General features: G+C 41.0%; 1 protein-coding gene across 1 annotated transcript in view; it reads right to left on the reverse strand.

Moving 5' to 3' along the window:
• PGM5 (phosphoglucomutase 5) overlaps positions 1 to 15,531 on the reverse strand; it is a 168,014-nt gene that overhangs the window by 50,549 nt on the left and 101,934 nt on the right. The window contains exon 7 of the mRNA XM_008512759.2: positions 10,353 to 10,468. Within this exon, the coding sequence (XP_008510981.1) occupies positions 10,353 to 10,468 (116 nt within the window). The remainder of the gene's footprint in view (positions 1 to 10,352; positions 10,469 to 15,531) is intronic.

Here is a 15,531-nt window from a genome sequence, read left to right on the forward strand (position 1 = left end):
AACAGAGTAAAAGTGGAGGGGAGAAATGTTCACACCATATATGACAGGGCTAGCAGACTTTACTTTTAAAAATGTTTTTATAATTCAAGGCTTCAGTACCTGACAGAAAGTGAGGATGGAGAAGGAGTGTGCTGCTGAGGGGTCAACATGAGTCTTAGTGGAAGCCGGGCTGGAGGATGGGGTCTGCTCACCCCACAGGGAGACCCCACTAGCAAAGGCAAAACTTCAGATTCACACCAACATTCCCTGTGGCCATCTCCTGTTGCTGAGCGGGCGTGGAAGAGGGCTCACCCAGCCTGCATTTCACCCCCTTTCTCTGCAGGCAAAATCTCAACACTCTGAATAGTTAAACTATTGTTTTGAGGGAAAAAAAGCAAATAAGATATTTCTTTTACTTTCTCACTTCACATGTTCACATCTCTGTCTTTAAAACATGAGATCCTAGAAAAGGATTCTTCTTCTGTCACATTTACACATATTATTGCCAGTACAATTTTTTTAATAGACTTTATTTTTAGAGCAGTTTTAGCTTCACAGCAAAATTGAACGAAAAGTACAGGGAGTTCCCATCTACCCCCGTCCCCACACAAACACAACCTTCCTCACTATCAACATCCCCTATCAGAGGGGGACATTTGTTAGAACTGATGAACCTACCTTGATACATCATTATTACCCAAAGTCCATAGTTTATGTTAGTGTTCACTCTTGGTAGGGTACATTCTATGGGTTTTGACAAACACATATCCACCATTATGGTATCATACAGAATAGTTTCATTGCCCTAAAAATCCTCTGTGTTTGACTTATTCATCTTTCCCTCTCTCCTAGGCCCTGGCAACCACTAATCTTTTTTTGACCATCTTCATAGTTTTGCCTTTTCCAGGTTATCATATAGTTTGACTCGCACTGTATGGAGTCTTTTCAGACTGGCTTCTTTCACTTACTAATATGCATTTAAGTTTCCTTCATGAATTTTCATGGCTTGATAGCTCATTTCTTTTTAGCACTGAATAATACCAGTACAACTTCTGAAGCTTGCTTCCTCTGGGTTCCTGGCTGGTTGTGCAGCCAGAGCTTGCTACCTGGTTGAGGACATTGCAAGGAGCTTTTACCCATATTCCCAAAGCCTGTAAGTACCGCTCACCTTGCCTTCCTCCATCCAGGTCAGTCCAGCCTAAAGCCTGCTCAGACTTAGTCTGAGTAACCCAGAGAAATAGCTGTCCACACCAGATATCAGAAAGAGGGCACTCAGCTCTTCCTCACCATGACTCTAGCAAGAATTGGTCCAAAAAAGAGGGTCTATTTTTTCTCATCAGAAACATCTGTATTCTCTTTCCACCCAAATTAGACTTTGAAATTTCTCAAGCTTTAAAACCATATTACTTTGAGCTAGGCATTATACCAGTAAGTACAGTGACCTCACAAAAGAAAAGGGGAAAATAAAGAGAGGACTCAATCATCTCAAAGGAATTTTCTTCAAATGGAAAGCCCAGCATGGGCAAAGCAACTCAATAAAACATCACACACGTTACTAACGGATCAAGCCATCTCAGCTGAAACTCGGGTCAGGAAAGTCTGAATTTGTCAATTAGGAAAATAGAAATCATTTTGCACTATGGCTGACTGGAAAATAGGTTAGCGATTCTCAACCCAGGTTGTACATTAGGTTCACATAAAGAACTTATAAAAAAACACCAACACTCAGGCCACACCCTGGACCAATAAGATAAGAATTTTTGGCAATGGGACCCAGGCATCAGTATAGTTTTTTTAAGGTTCCTGGGGTGATTCTCACAGGCAGCCAGGGTTGAAAGCCACTGCTTTAGGAGAAAGGTACTCAAAATAGTCCCATATTAGGGGTAGATTGCTTAGGGGCAGTGAATTAGTCCTCTTCCTCTTTTTGTTTGAATTTGGCACTGAAGGAAAGTGGCCACTGGTCTCTAGGGCAATGGATGCCACTGGCTTTGCTCAGGTGGCTGGCTCTCGCTGGAGTCATCTTCAGCGTCATGGTTTCTCCCTGCCCTTTTTGTCTGTAAAACCTGTAACGGTTTTGCCAACTTTGGGGTAACCAACTCTCCCAGTTTGCCTGGGACTTCCCCAGTTTTAGCGCTAAATGTCCGACAACCCAGGAAATTTCTCAGTCCCAGGCACACCAGGATGGTTGGTCACCTGATAAGAAAGGCCATCCACTCAAAGAGGTTCCCGATGGGTTTTAGGATATGTGCACACTCAGCACAGACTTAGCACACACGTTTCCTGGAGTCAGAGATGGACAGGAGGTATGTGTATGCACATATACATACATACTTGCTCTTGAAGCAGAATCACAAAAACAAGATAAATTCCATTCTTCGATTAACAACGAGGCACCAGGCACTATACTCAGTATTTTATAGATCTATTATCTAATTTTCGCATCTGATACCTCCTTTTTACAGGTAAGCAATTGAGGTTAGGTCATTTGCACGAGGTCACATGGCAACTAAGTAGTGAAAATAAGATTCAAACCTTGGCTGTTGGCTCCAACGCCTATGGGCTTAACTAGAACAGCCCCGTAGTGACAGTGGGCCTGAGGAGTTGCAATAAAGCAGGTAAAATGCCCCACGTGGTTAGAGGTGAGGCAGCCCTGCTGAAGATTTGGGTAATGAATTTGCACTGCTATCTTCTCACACGAGACATTTGAGAAAAGTTGCCAAATTTCCCTTTACTTCTCCTCTCATATCAATAAACCACTTTCATTTACAAATGAAGTTTTCATTAATTTGTGGTGAAATTCTTCCCATCCTCTTTTTATCCACTCAAGACAAGGATTTGTCTTTTAAAAATCCTGGAGTTATGAGGGAAAGCTGCGAGACACTCCCTGCAGGTGAATCTGAAATTTGAGAGCATGCTACAGAATTGTGACAGGTTTTTTGTTGTTTTTTTCGTTTTCATGTCTCAAACTGCTTATGTTCAATTTTTAAAATCTAGCCAAAAGGCAAAGTTCATGGAAAAATTGGCACTTTCTTGTGCTTAAAAATAAATTCTTTTTAAAAAAATAAATGCTCTAAAATTTCACTAAGAGAACAAAGCTATCCTGCATATAAGCATGTCAGAGTCAGCTGTCAGCTCAGAAAGGTAAGATGATGGCAGTTACTGACAGATGGAGCTCACCCTGTGCCCTGGGCAACATGGCTCCCAATGAATAATACTTTGTAACAATAAATTTGATGATGATAGTAATAACAATAGTGTTTGACACAAATATGCTGCAGGGCTTTTCGTTAATATCCTGACCAGAGCAACACACTGTAAACTCAATGAGGGAAGGGCCTATGTCTGAAATTACTCACCACTCTATCCTGGCCCTGGCCCAAAAAGGTATGTGGTAAACATTCATTGAATGAAAAATAAGCGACTGAGGGAAACTTTAGTCTGTCGTTTGATATAATTCATCAGATTCGCTCCTCATTAAAAGCAGCTAGCTAGCTGGAAGCAACCTGAAATGTTACATTGGAAAAAGCTTTACAGATCATCCCTTTGGACAGATTCATCATATAAGTGAGGAAACTGAGGCCCAGAGAAGTTAAGTGATCTGTGTAAGGTATTTCATCCACGTGGAGGGGAGGCAAGATTGGAGCCGAGTCTGTCAACTCCTGATGCTGTGTTGTTTACATGACACCGTTCTCCCAAGTTCCCCAGCATGCATTCCAGCCCCATCTAAAAGAATAACCAGATAGGAGAAAATGGCCCCTTGCCATCTCCTTAAACAGGGGCAGCAGGGCACTGTGGAGCCAGTGAGACTGGGTTTGGATCTTGGCTCTGCCAATGAGACCTTGGCCAGTGGCTTGGCCTTCCTCCCTAAGCCTCAATTATCTCATCTGTAAAATGGGAGTCATTGTGGTCCCTACTTCATTTCATTTTTGAGAAATCTCAGTGAAATAATATATAAGAGGCCCTAAGCATTGTATCTATCACTTAGGAAGTGCTCAATAAATAATATGTATTGGCACTGTTTCATTAACACATGCTCTAAGGCAGTCAAGCCATTCACCCTAGGGAATGGGAAAGCACTAACAATATCATGGCCGGCCAGCTGATGTACTTCCCTTACACAGGCACACCAGCACAGGAAGGTAAGGGACAGTGGGACCTCCTAACTCATACAGCCCATCCTGTTTCTTGTCGCACAACTCTCTAAGAATCGTTCCTGGACAGGTCATAGCTGAACCAGAAGTCTCTCCAGTGGATTTAAGGACTGTACCACAGGGCTGAGGACCTGTCACTCTATAGTCATTACACTTTGTTCTTAGTGGGGCCACCTAGCAACTAGTAGAGATCGGGTGGGGAAGTCTCAAAGCACAATTTTAAGGATTGCATCTGAAATACCAGGGATGAATCCCCTTGTTAAAAGCCGCTTAGTAGACATTGTGAAAAGAAACCCTTAGTATGGTTGGAATTCTTCAATCTGTGGCTAAGGGCCATGATTTCCCAGGATTCCCACTCCCAGAATGCACTGGTAAGTGTGGACACAGGCCCAGAGGCCCCATCCCTTTGTTTCCACTCCACACTTAGGTGTCACACACCTCCTCTTGCCACTTTTCATCATCTTGGAGGAGGAATTGAAGGGTCAATGAAACTGGAACTGTGGAGACCCCAAGAAAAGGATTTTATGTGATGGAGACGTTCTTCCCACTCCATGAGAGAGCTCTGTTTCCCAGCATAGGAGTTGATCGTTTGTAGAGAGTCCAGAAGGGAGTTTCAGTTTTCGGACTTTACAAGGAGGCTCTTGGGGATGTCAATCAGAGCACCTCTGTGTTCTGGCCCAGCCAAGACTGAATTGCACGTGTGCACACAGTCTGATTCAACTAGGCCAGCAGAGAAACTGCTCTCCTAGTGCTGATAATGCTGTCATCACAGCCTCCTCACATCACATCTGCTCCCCAGCCAGATTTATACAAACTGGCCTCAAATAAGAGAAAGAAAAGTGGTATAACCTCAGTAATCTGAAATTCACAGATATGGGCCTCTCTCTCTGTCCTACAGACTGGATGGGAAAACAGCCAAATGTTTAATGATCACCTAGAAAGGAAATGAACTCAAGTTTTCCTTTGTTAAAAAATATACAATATTAAATAAAATAACTGCATAAATAATTGTATAAATAAGAGAGTGAAACCTACTCAGTATTTGTTCAACAGCAGCATAGTGAACCCAACCCTGAATTAGGATATACATGGTTCACGTGTGAAACATAAATGAAAGAGGCATGGCCCTGAAAAGTGTTATAAACTGTGTAACTGTTAGGGGAAACAAAACATTCATTCACAAAGCAACTGGCAAATAAGTCAATCATTTGAACCATAAGACAATCGAGCAGAGAACGGCTAAGCTAAACGCCATAAGAATTTAATATATACAAAGATCACTGAAGCTGGAACCCCGCCCACTGCTGAACACGGCTATTTACAGGTAATTGTCAGCAACCCACATACAGGAAATAAATGTTAATAACACAAATTACAAATACTTAGTATTTAAAATGTAAAATCTGGTCATTAACATAGGTTTTGGGAAGGAGTCTTCTGAGAAGCACTTTCTTAGCTACTAATTTGTGCTGACAATTATATGATGATTGAAAATATCAAAACTTTATTTTTAAACTTTATGTAATTCTGATTTTGCCGTAATTCATAATATCACTCCTCATCCCCTGCCAACTGGTCTATATTTGTGTGGTTTTGTTTTTATGAATTTTCCCAAGTCTTGGGATACCCAAATGCCCAGATCTCCAGAAATACATCCACTCAAGAATGATAAAAATATCATTACTAATAATGTACAGAAGAAATACCAAAATGGAAATTCTTTGTTTCTTCCTTCCTTCTTTGCTTCCATCCATCTTTTCAACCTTCTGTCCTTCCTTCCTTCCATCCTTCCTTCCATGCTTCCATCCATTCTTCTACCCTTTGATCCATCCTACAAACATTTACTCAAGGCCCATCATATATCGAAGAAATAGAGCTGAACAAAATGGACACAGCCCTTGTCCTCAGAGAATTTACAATTTCTGCATGGCAAGCAGTGGGATCCAGCAAATCACAAAAGACTAGAAAGATACTCAAGATTTCCTGCAACACAGAATATACACATACTCTGGGCCTCTTCCTTTTGTGCAACAGACTGAGCAGATGTAAAAATAGCCAACTTCAAGAGCACCAGGCTGTACTGCAGAGTTCACAGTGAAAAACGTTGGGGTGACAATGATGGATAAGTCATGTTGGTGCCTGGAGACCTGGATTCAATTCTAAAATTCCAGAAAGAGATGGATGCATATACAAAAGGCTTAGCAATGCCCTGGCACATACTAAGGGCTCATTTAAAAAAATAACTGTTATTATTGTGAAAAACTCAACAAAGAGGACTTTCTTGGAAACAATAGACATTGTTGAATTGCCTGATTCTATTTGGCAAATTTGTGTGGTGAGTGACATTAGCTTTTAAAAAATACATAGTAAAAGTAATAGTACTACTCAAGATGGTGGTCAAGCTTGGAGCTCTTCCAGGCTTTCACAAACAGAGCAATTCTTCAGTGCTATCTGTAAAGAGACAAGCTCTGGGCTGTGACAATTCATAATCTCCCAAAATGGTATGACGTCTTAGAAACTGATGAAAATGATGGAAACCAGTAGAACATTAACAAATGCCAAAAAACTTCAAAGTTTTTGGTTTTTTAGATCTTAGCTTTAGTATTTTGGTACATTCCCTTTTGTGTATGGAAATATGTCCAGATTCCTTCAAACTCAGAACTTTAGAAAAGTAGCCAGAATGCCATTTAGATGAACTGTTTTCTTCTAAAAGTATTTATATAACCTTCTCCCTTCTCTCCGTACAGCAGTTTTCCAAGGTCCTTCCCAGGGAGTGGGTGAATACCTGCTCCTGGCACAAAAGATCATTTTGCCTCTTAAATGGCCTTGGTTCTTTGACAGAGCAATAAATACAGATTTCCTATTGTCCAGGAACTAGACCTTTCCATGGGAGAGAAGCCTGAACTCTGATCCTATCACCAGCTTGTTACCTTGGAAAATTCTGGGAGCTCAAGAAGCCTGCAAGGGAAATTTCCGCGCAGGATATATCCTGCTCGTATTGGACAAACAGTGTCGTATTCTTGAAACTGAGGCAGATTCCTATTTTCAAGCTTTTTTGGCACTAAACTATGCCTTCCTAGTTGGTACACAGCTTCATGCCCCAGAGACACTGCAAAAGGCCTCCACTTGAGAAAGCGTGGGTAAATTTTAGAAGTGTCTCCCCAGGCTCAGGTCTAAAACCTTTCTACCTCTCTACTTTCTCCTCTCTTGATTAGCCTACTTAATTCTGAAAACCATATCCCAAGGTAGCTAGGGAGCTCCTGCGATTAGCTAGCTTTTACAGGTTGCAACAGAGGGTCAGAAAAGCCACGTGGCTTGTCCATAAGTGGCAGGTGAGGGTCTTGAACATAATTGTCAGCCTCACATTCCTGGGCCTCTAGACTTTCTGGACCAAACCTGGTGTGGCATCTCAGGCACACTCTTTCTACCATTCCTGGTGCAAAACAAAAATACTGGTTTTCACCAGAACAGTGTTTCCTACTTCTGACCGCTCATCAGAATCACATGAGGATATTTATTTAAAATGCAGGTTCTCAGCCTCCATCCTTCCAGAGATTCCAAGTCAGGGTAGGATAGAAAGTCTGTATCGTTAGCAAGCTTTCCAGGTGATTCTGACACAACCAGCTCAGTGCCTCTCCAAGAACTGGCATTAATAAAGCCGAGTACAAGAGCAAAATGAGGCCACTTTCTCCTTCCAAGACTGAGTGGTCCAGTTCCTCAGGCCTTCTAACAGTCATTTACTGTTGAGTGCTTCAGAGGTGGACTCAGTCATGGCTCTCAACGGCAAGACTGAGCAGCACAGTGCAATACGGCATATGCCGCAGGGCAGGAGACCTGTCTTTCAGTTCAACTGTAATTTAATTCAAGTGGAGGCCTTTGCCAGGCTCTAGGGCCCTGGACAAGTCACTTAACTACTTCTTGGGCTCGGGAGCTTCATCTGTCAAATCAGGCTAATGTCACCTGACCCTGCAGAAGAGTGGAGAAGGCAACACTGTTAGAGGTCTTTACATTGAAAAATCTCTTGTGCTCTTTGAAAGGAAAATGATAAACAGATATAACAGTGAGAGACTAAAATTCCCTTCTAGTCCAGCCTACATGTTGCAATCAGCATATCTGTCTGAAAGCAAAGCTTGCTGACAAGTGTCTGCACACAGACCCCCCTCCTGTGCAGCCTGTGGTTTCCTATTTCCAGTTGAGTCAAGTCCCAGCGTCTAAGCCAGGCAGGCAAAGGGCTTCAAAAGTTGGCCCCTCATCACTCATATTTCCAGTTCTGTTTCTTGATACTCCCTCCTCCACCCTACCCTATATGCCAGAGGTTAGCGAACTTCAGCCCAAGGGCCAAATTTGGACTTAGGCCTATTTTTGTAAGTAAATTTTTATTGGAATATAGCCATACTCATTTGTTTATGTATTGTCTATGGCTGCTTTTGTGCTACAATGGCAGAGCTGAGTAATTATGAAAGAGACCGTATGTAGCCTGCTGGTCTGCAAAGCCTAAAATATCTACTATCTGGTTGGCCCTTTACAGAAAAAGTTTTCTGACCCCTGCTTATAGACCAGTGTTTTTCAGATGTTTTTGGCCATGACCCACAATAAACACATTTTGTAACGAGACCTAGTATACACATAGATACCTGTGTGCGTATTTATAAATGCATATTTCTCAAAATAACATTTACCTTTATGAAACACAATGCATTCTGATAGTTTCTAGTCTACTAAATTATTTTTAAAAGCTGTTTATGACGTTATATTAATCTCATGACCCCAAGTGAGTCTTGATTCGTCTTTGGAAAACACTGCTCTGGACAAACTGAACAACTGGCTACTTATAACACATGTCCCCTGCTCTCCCACCTCTATTCCTTTCTTGACATTGCTCCCTCCACTGACAAGATCCTGTCCTTTCATCTCTATATGTACAAATTCTTCCCCTACACACTAATGGCCTGACAGAAGAGGTGTGCCCATTTCTGCATAAAAATATTATTTATCTGAGTCTCTACTGTTCTTATATACATAATGTCCAGCATTCAATGAAAAATTATGATATATAAAAAGCAAGAAAGAATAAACTATTGCTTTATCAAGGAATAAAGCAATCAAGATAATCAGAGTGAGAGATGAACTAGATATTGGAACTATCATATAGGGAGTTTAAAATAACTATATTTAATATGTTAAATGGCCCAATGGAAAAGATAAACAACATATATAAACAGATGGGAAATTTCATCAGAGAGATGAAAATTATAAAAAAAGAGACAAAGAGAAATGCTAGAAATGAAAAACACAGTATCAGAGATGAAGAATTTCTCCACAGGCTCATCAGCAGATTGGACACAGCTAAGGAAAGAATCAATGACTTAAAATTATGCCAATAGATATTGTCTAACTGAAACACAAAAAGAAAAAAAGAATAAACAAAAGCAAACAGTGCTTGTAAGAGCTCTGAGATAACATATGGTCACAAGGTGTCTAACACTCATGTAATTGGAATCCCAGAAGAAGAAGAGAGAGAGAATGGGGGAGGAGAAATATTTGAAAAAATAATGGCAAATTTTCTAAAACTAATGAAAGATAACAAAGAACAGATCTAAGAATCCCAGAGAACACCAAGCATGATTTAAAACAAAATATACATACCCAAATTATAATTAAACTGTTGAAAACAAAAGACAAAAAGAAAATATTGAAGGTAGCCAGAGATGAGGTAGAGAGAAATTTAAATACAGAAGAACAGAATTGAGAATTAGAGCCCACTTCTTGGAAATTATGCAAGACAAAAGACAAAAGAGTGACAATAGCCCTAATACTTAAAGATTTATACTGGGGACTGCTTTACAGTAATCATGGAAGAGGGCTCCCCTTGAGGATGAGGGTAGAGATAAAGCAATATTGACCATGAGCTGATGATGGTTGAAACTAGATGATGAACACATGGGAATTCAATATGATGGTTTCCTTACTCAGAAATTTTTTTTAATTTCCATAATATTTTTTAAGGAAACATAAATTTTTAAAAAGAAGAAATAGGCAGAAAGGGTGAGTATATCATAGCACATATCCCACTGAGTTTCCCTGATTTTTTTTTTTTTTTTTTTTGCCTCTAATTAACCCTTCCTCCAGCCTTTGATTCACAGTGGGCTCACAGATCTCCAAACTGGGGTTACTGAGGGCTGCAGCCATCGTCTTTAGCAACACCAACCCAACAGCGCCTACCAGTGCCAAAGCTCTCTTCTCCACACAGAGAGCACCGTCCCGAGTCCATCAGATTTGAGAAGAATCTCCATCCAGCTGGTGTCTCATACACAGGGACTTTCATTGATTTGGCCACTCTGAAAAACAAAATTTGAGGCAACAGTCAATTCATATATCTCCTTGCCTTTCTTTTCTCAGCACAGAAGCAAGTCTTTAGGATCTATTAATTCTATAACTAGATTTCAGAATATCCTGAACAATGCTGACAGTTTTCAGGATGTCAAGTCATAGGGTAGAAAATGATAAATAGCCTATTCCAATGTCTCAATTTTGCTTTCCCCATAATACAGAAAATGTTAAGTTAATGTATAGAATATTCTCACATTTGTTTCCCTTCTATAAATATTCTTTTATCTTTGTGGTAATATTCCACTGGGGATTGCAGAATCTAAATTAAGATGCTATTTGGGTACAACATTTTGAAATACTCTTTGACAATATCCATTAAAGATGAATATACACATATCCTATGAACCAGTAATTCAATTTCTAGAAATTACTAATGACATGTAGGGGACACTGAGGTGCCCTGCTCAGCTTCATCCCCAACACATACATAAACACACACACACATTCATATTTTAGGACTTTTAGGACTCGAACACCCATTCCCTCAGCTGCTAGAAATGTTGATGGCTGACAGCTCACAGATGTGACCCCCCACTCTCTGTCAAAGAGAGATGTCTCACTCAAAATCATGCTCCCTTCCCTGGGTCAATCCACAGTCCAATGACTGGCTAATGAGGGATGTATAAACGTCTAGCCTCCCTGCCCCTATATGGCACACCTCTGTAGGGCCATTTCAGCCCCAGAGCTCCCCATAGGTTGGCTGAGGCCTTTTTTGTGACTACACTGCAGTCTAACTTGTCTCTCTCTGTCCATTCCTCCTTCCTTACACCCCCATAGGCATTGATTTTGAAGGCAACTTTGATCTTGACAGCAGAAAGGAATAAACTTTCTGCAAGCAATTCTCTCTCAGAGCTGCTTCCTGGAGAACCCAACATGTGACATTACTCAACAGAGTGTGTACACAAGATTTGACAAAAATGATCATAGAATCACAATTCATAATAACTGAAACAACCCAAATATCCATCAAAGTAAAATGGACAAATGATTTGCAATGTATAATGCAATACCATAAAATCCATTGATCAAACAATTGCTACATGCAACAACTTGAATGAATCTCAAAAACAGTATTGAGAAAGAGAAAGCAATAACAAAGAAACACCTACTATATTGTTTCATTTAGATAAAATTCAAAAACAGCTAAGCCTCATCAATCCTGTTAAAGTTCAGGCTCAAAAGATCAAAGAGGTAAAGTGTTTTGTTCAAAGTTTCACAGAGGTAAGACGCAAAGCTAGAATTTGGACCCAAGTCTGCTTAATTTCTGCTCAGGTGCTCTATCCCATGACACCATGCTGTCTCCCCAAATGTTTTAATGCTTCAAAGGTCTACAGATCTCAACGCATACTGAGGAATGAGCTGGTACCAAAGACATTGGCTTGAAGAGTTTCATCTTCCCCACAGGCAAGCAACCAAAAGAGAAAAACACCAAATGCCTGCCACCAGCAAGGTTTTGTTCTTTGAAGGCTTTAAGCGAAGAAGGTGGCCATGGAGAGGGTGTCTCAGTGAAGAAGAGGAAGAAAGATGCACGTAGGACAAAGGACACAATGTAATAATGATTTCTTCAGGTTTGTTTCAGGGCCAGCTAGAGGGAAAAATATCTAGGAACTCCACCACGGGAAAGTGAACACCTCTGTTTCCATAAAACACAAATACAATCGATGTGCTCAGGCTCTTGAAAAATTGGGTGCTAATTCTCTTTCAATTTTTCTTGGAAAAGAAGCACCTTTAGGTGTTCGGGTGTTACATCAAAGGATCTGTTTTCTCTTTTTTTCCAATGGTCTAAGAGAGATATACAATCATGCTCACATCCTGGTAGGAACAAGGAAACAAATCCTCCCCAAATTGTAGATCAAAGGTAAATTTTCAGAGCCGTTGATTTCACGGTCAGGAGGTAAAGTAAGGAAGAATAATTCACACAGAAGCTTTCCAGGGGCAGCACATAGAAAAGCCTCAAATATGAATGAACATGAATTTAGCAAATATGTATGCATGTGATTACCAAATAGAATGTGCAACATGGGGCAGAGGTGAGGGCAAGAGAGCGGGTAGAGGGTGTGGGGACGTATATTTTCTGGCCAAAACATTCTTGTAGGTGCAAAGCCAAGTTGGCAGATCTGAAGGGAGGGGAAAGGATTTCCCCAGGTCCCACCCTTCCCAATTAATCACTGTCAGGAGGTCATCAGGCTGAAGGCTGAGGCTGAATTTTAAAGGACCGGATACTTCTATAACTATGAGCCACAGTTGCAGCTATTTAAGCTAAGATAACAATATGGGTAGTTAAATTCCGGGATCCTGAGCATGAGTTGATTGTGTCCAAGAGTCAGAAAGGAATTCCCCTCCCTCCCCCCTCTACTGAACTTGGGATCCATCCCAGACACAGCATTCAGCAGATACCATGCTGGAGACTGGGTTTTGGCAGGAGGCCCCTGGGGAGTCTCTGAAACGCTCTGGTACAAAAGCTTAAAATGAAGCTGCTCACGCTCAGGGTCTGCACCCCTCTCCTTGACTGCTGCCACCAGGTGTTGGAGACAAACATAAGAACTCACTTTCTAGGAAAGAACACAGTAGGAATGAACAGAAAGAAAAATGAATCTGGACCACAATTTTCCTGTAAGTGGGTGTGAGCCCTGGTAGCCCAAAAAACATGGTGGATACAAGCCCCTCAGTGTGGATGTTAATACCTTTAAAAATGTGGCTTCAGGTTAGAAATAGCTTCAACCTGTCTTTCCAATAGTTTCTCTCATGATACTCCCAGCATGCACCTAAAAACCTAGACCATCTTTAATTTTCTAAATATGCCCTTGCATTTTTGCTGTCGTTGTTGTTGACATCTGAGTTCTTCCTCATGCTTTTCATTTTACCTGGATTAATCCTCTTTTCCAATCTCTTGTCAAAACACTTCACGTTGCTTCAATACCTATCTATCTTAAATGCCCTGACATTATGAAACCTATGGCAAAGGCGGCTCGGTGATCAGCAAACTCATCTTTTCTCCTGGACACACAGTTAGACTACACTTCCCAACCTCTGTCAAAGTTAGCTGTGGAGCATGGTGGAGGTCTAGCCAATGGAACTCAAGTGGAAATGATGTACACCCTTTTCAGACCTGGCTATTAAAACTTCCCATCCTCCATGTTTTTCTCCTTCTGCCAGCTTAACGTGGGCAAGCCCAGCAATCCTAGAAGCTACACGTTGAAGACGGTGGACCCACAAGACAGAAGGATCTGGATCTCTGAAGCACCATTTGGAGCAGAAGCAACCACCAATCAGGAACACCTGTTTTTAGCTTTTGACGATTGAGAAAGAACCTTTTGCTGTGTTTGAGCCATTAGACGTTTTGGGATTAGTTTTGTAGCAACAGCTCCATTATCTTAATGAATACATCCTTTCCTCATCGCCATAACCAATCCAAAGTAATCCTTCTTGCTGCCTTGCTTCCTCTCACCGGTAGAGAGTCTTTCTGTTCACATTATCAGTATATGTGCTGTTACCTCCTTAACACTTTCCCTGCACACACACATACTACCACCACCACCAATGTGTCAGAAGTGATTTGAGGGCAGGCGCTGCCCTCTATATGCCCTTTATAGCTCTTCAATGTCTAGGATAACATATCACCTTGTCAGACTTGCCCCCAATAAATTCTGTATAATTTCAATGGACTAATACCTATTATTTAAGGTATGTTGTTGGATAGCAGGGGGCAACATATCTCTATTTTATGGTCTTTTCTCCTTGTAGTTTCCTGAAATTATAATTAAGTCATTTCTGCATGTTTTATTTAAATTAGTCATTTTGAGCAAAGAGAATTTCTCCAGGTATTTATTAGTGGGGCTATTAGGATGAGATTAAGGCATTTCTTGGAAATAAAGATCTTACAGGATTAGGGCAGTGACTAAATGAGAATCAAAGGTCTGAGGAGCAGAAGGCCACACGATCTCCATATTACTCGTCTGGTGGTCGTGCTACCCTCATGTGATCAAACAAGACGATAGACACAAATCATCTTAAAAGTGCCCCACGAGCTCCCTACATGTAGGGGTGCTAGCATCTCCATCTTTGTGCCTCCCATGTCCAGCACAGCGCACGCCCACTGTAGGTATTCAAATATCTATTTACCTAATTATACAGTACCACATCATCGTGTGTGATCCTCTACTGGAATATCAATGGCTATTAATGACTCTCTTTCAGCTTGCAACAGAACAGCCAAACGAACAATGACTGATTATACCAAGTGCATGAGGCATATCCAGCTGCTCTTGGAATCCTACTTCAAGAAAGTTGCAACAGATTTAAAGAGGGCAAGATCTAGGTGCCTCTTCCTTTCATCTATCTTCATATGTCCACTTTCTTGAGAGACAAGCAAAGCTTATGATTCTATTTCCTATACGCTGAGCTCTCAGCCCCCTCTTTTTCTGTTTTTTTGTATTGGCACCTAAGCTAGTGTCTGCTGCAAATTTCTTTTTTTTTTTCCTTCTTCTTCTCCCCAAAGCCCCCCAGTATATAGTTGTATATTCCAGCTGCAGTTCCCTCTGGTTCTGCCATGTGGGACGCTGCCTCAGCATGGCCCAATGAGTGGTGCCATGTCCACGCCCAGGATTCGAACAAGCAAAACCCTGGGCTGCCAAAGTGGAGCGTGAAAACTCAATCACTCAGCCACGGTGCCAGCCCCTCTCAGCCCCTTTTTAAAAAGCCCCCAACTGCATAGACTAGGAGAAGATATTTGTGTTACATAACCAACAAAAGATTTATATGTGGTTTACATAAAAAAGTCTATAAGTCAGCTTAAAAAGGCAAATAATCTTTAAAGAAATGAGTGAAAGTTTTGAACAGGTACTTTACAAAAGAAGATAAGATATTCAAGTGACCAATTAGCAGAAACTATATTAGGAACCCTTACAACTCAATAGTAAGAAAACAAACAATTCCATTAAAAAATGGGCAAAGTATCTGAATAAACATTTTTTCCAAAGAAGATATACAAATGGCCAACAGATATATGAAA

The sequence above is a fragment of the Equus przewalskii genome, chromosome 22 (assembly GCF_037783145.1).
Source record: "Equus przewalskii isolate Varuska chromosome 22, EquPr2, whole genome shotgun sequence".
NCBI classification, from domain to species: Eukaryota; Metazoa; Chordata; class Mammalia; order Perissodactyla; family Equidae; genus Equus; species Equus przewalskii.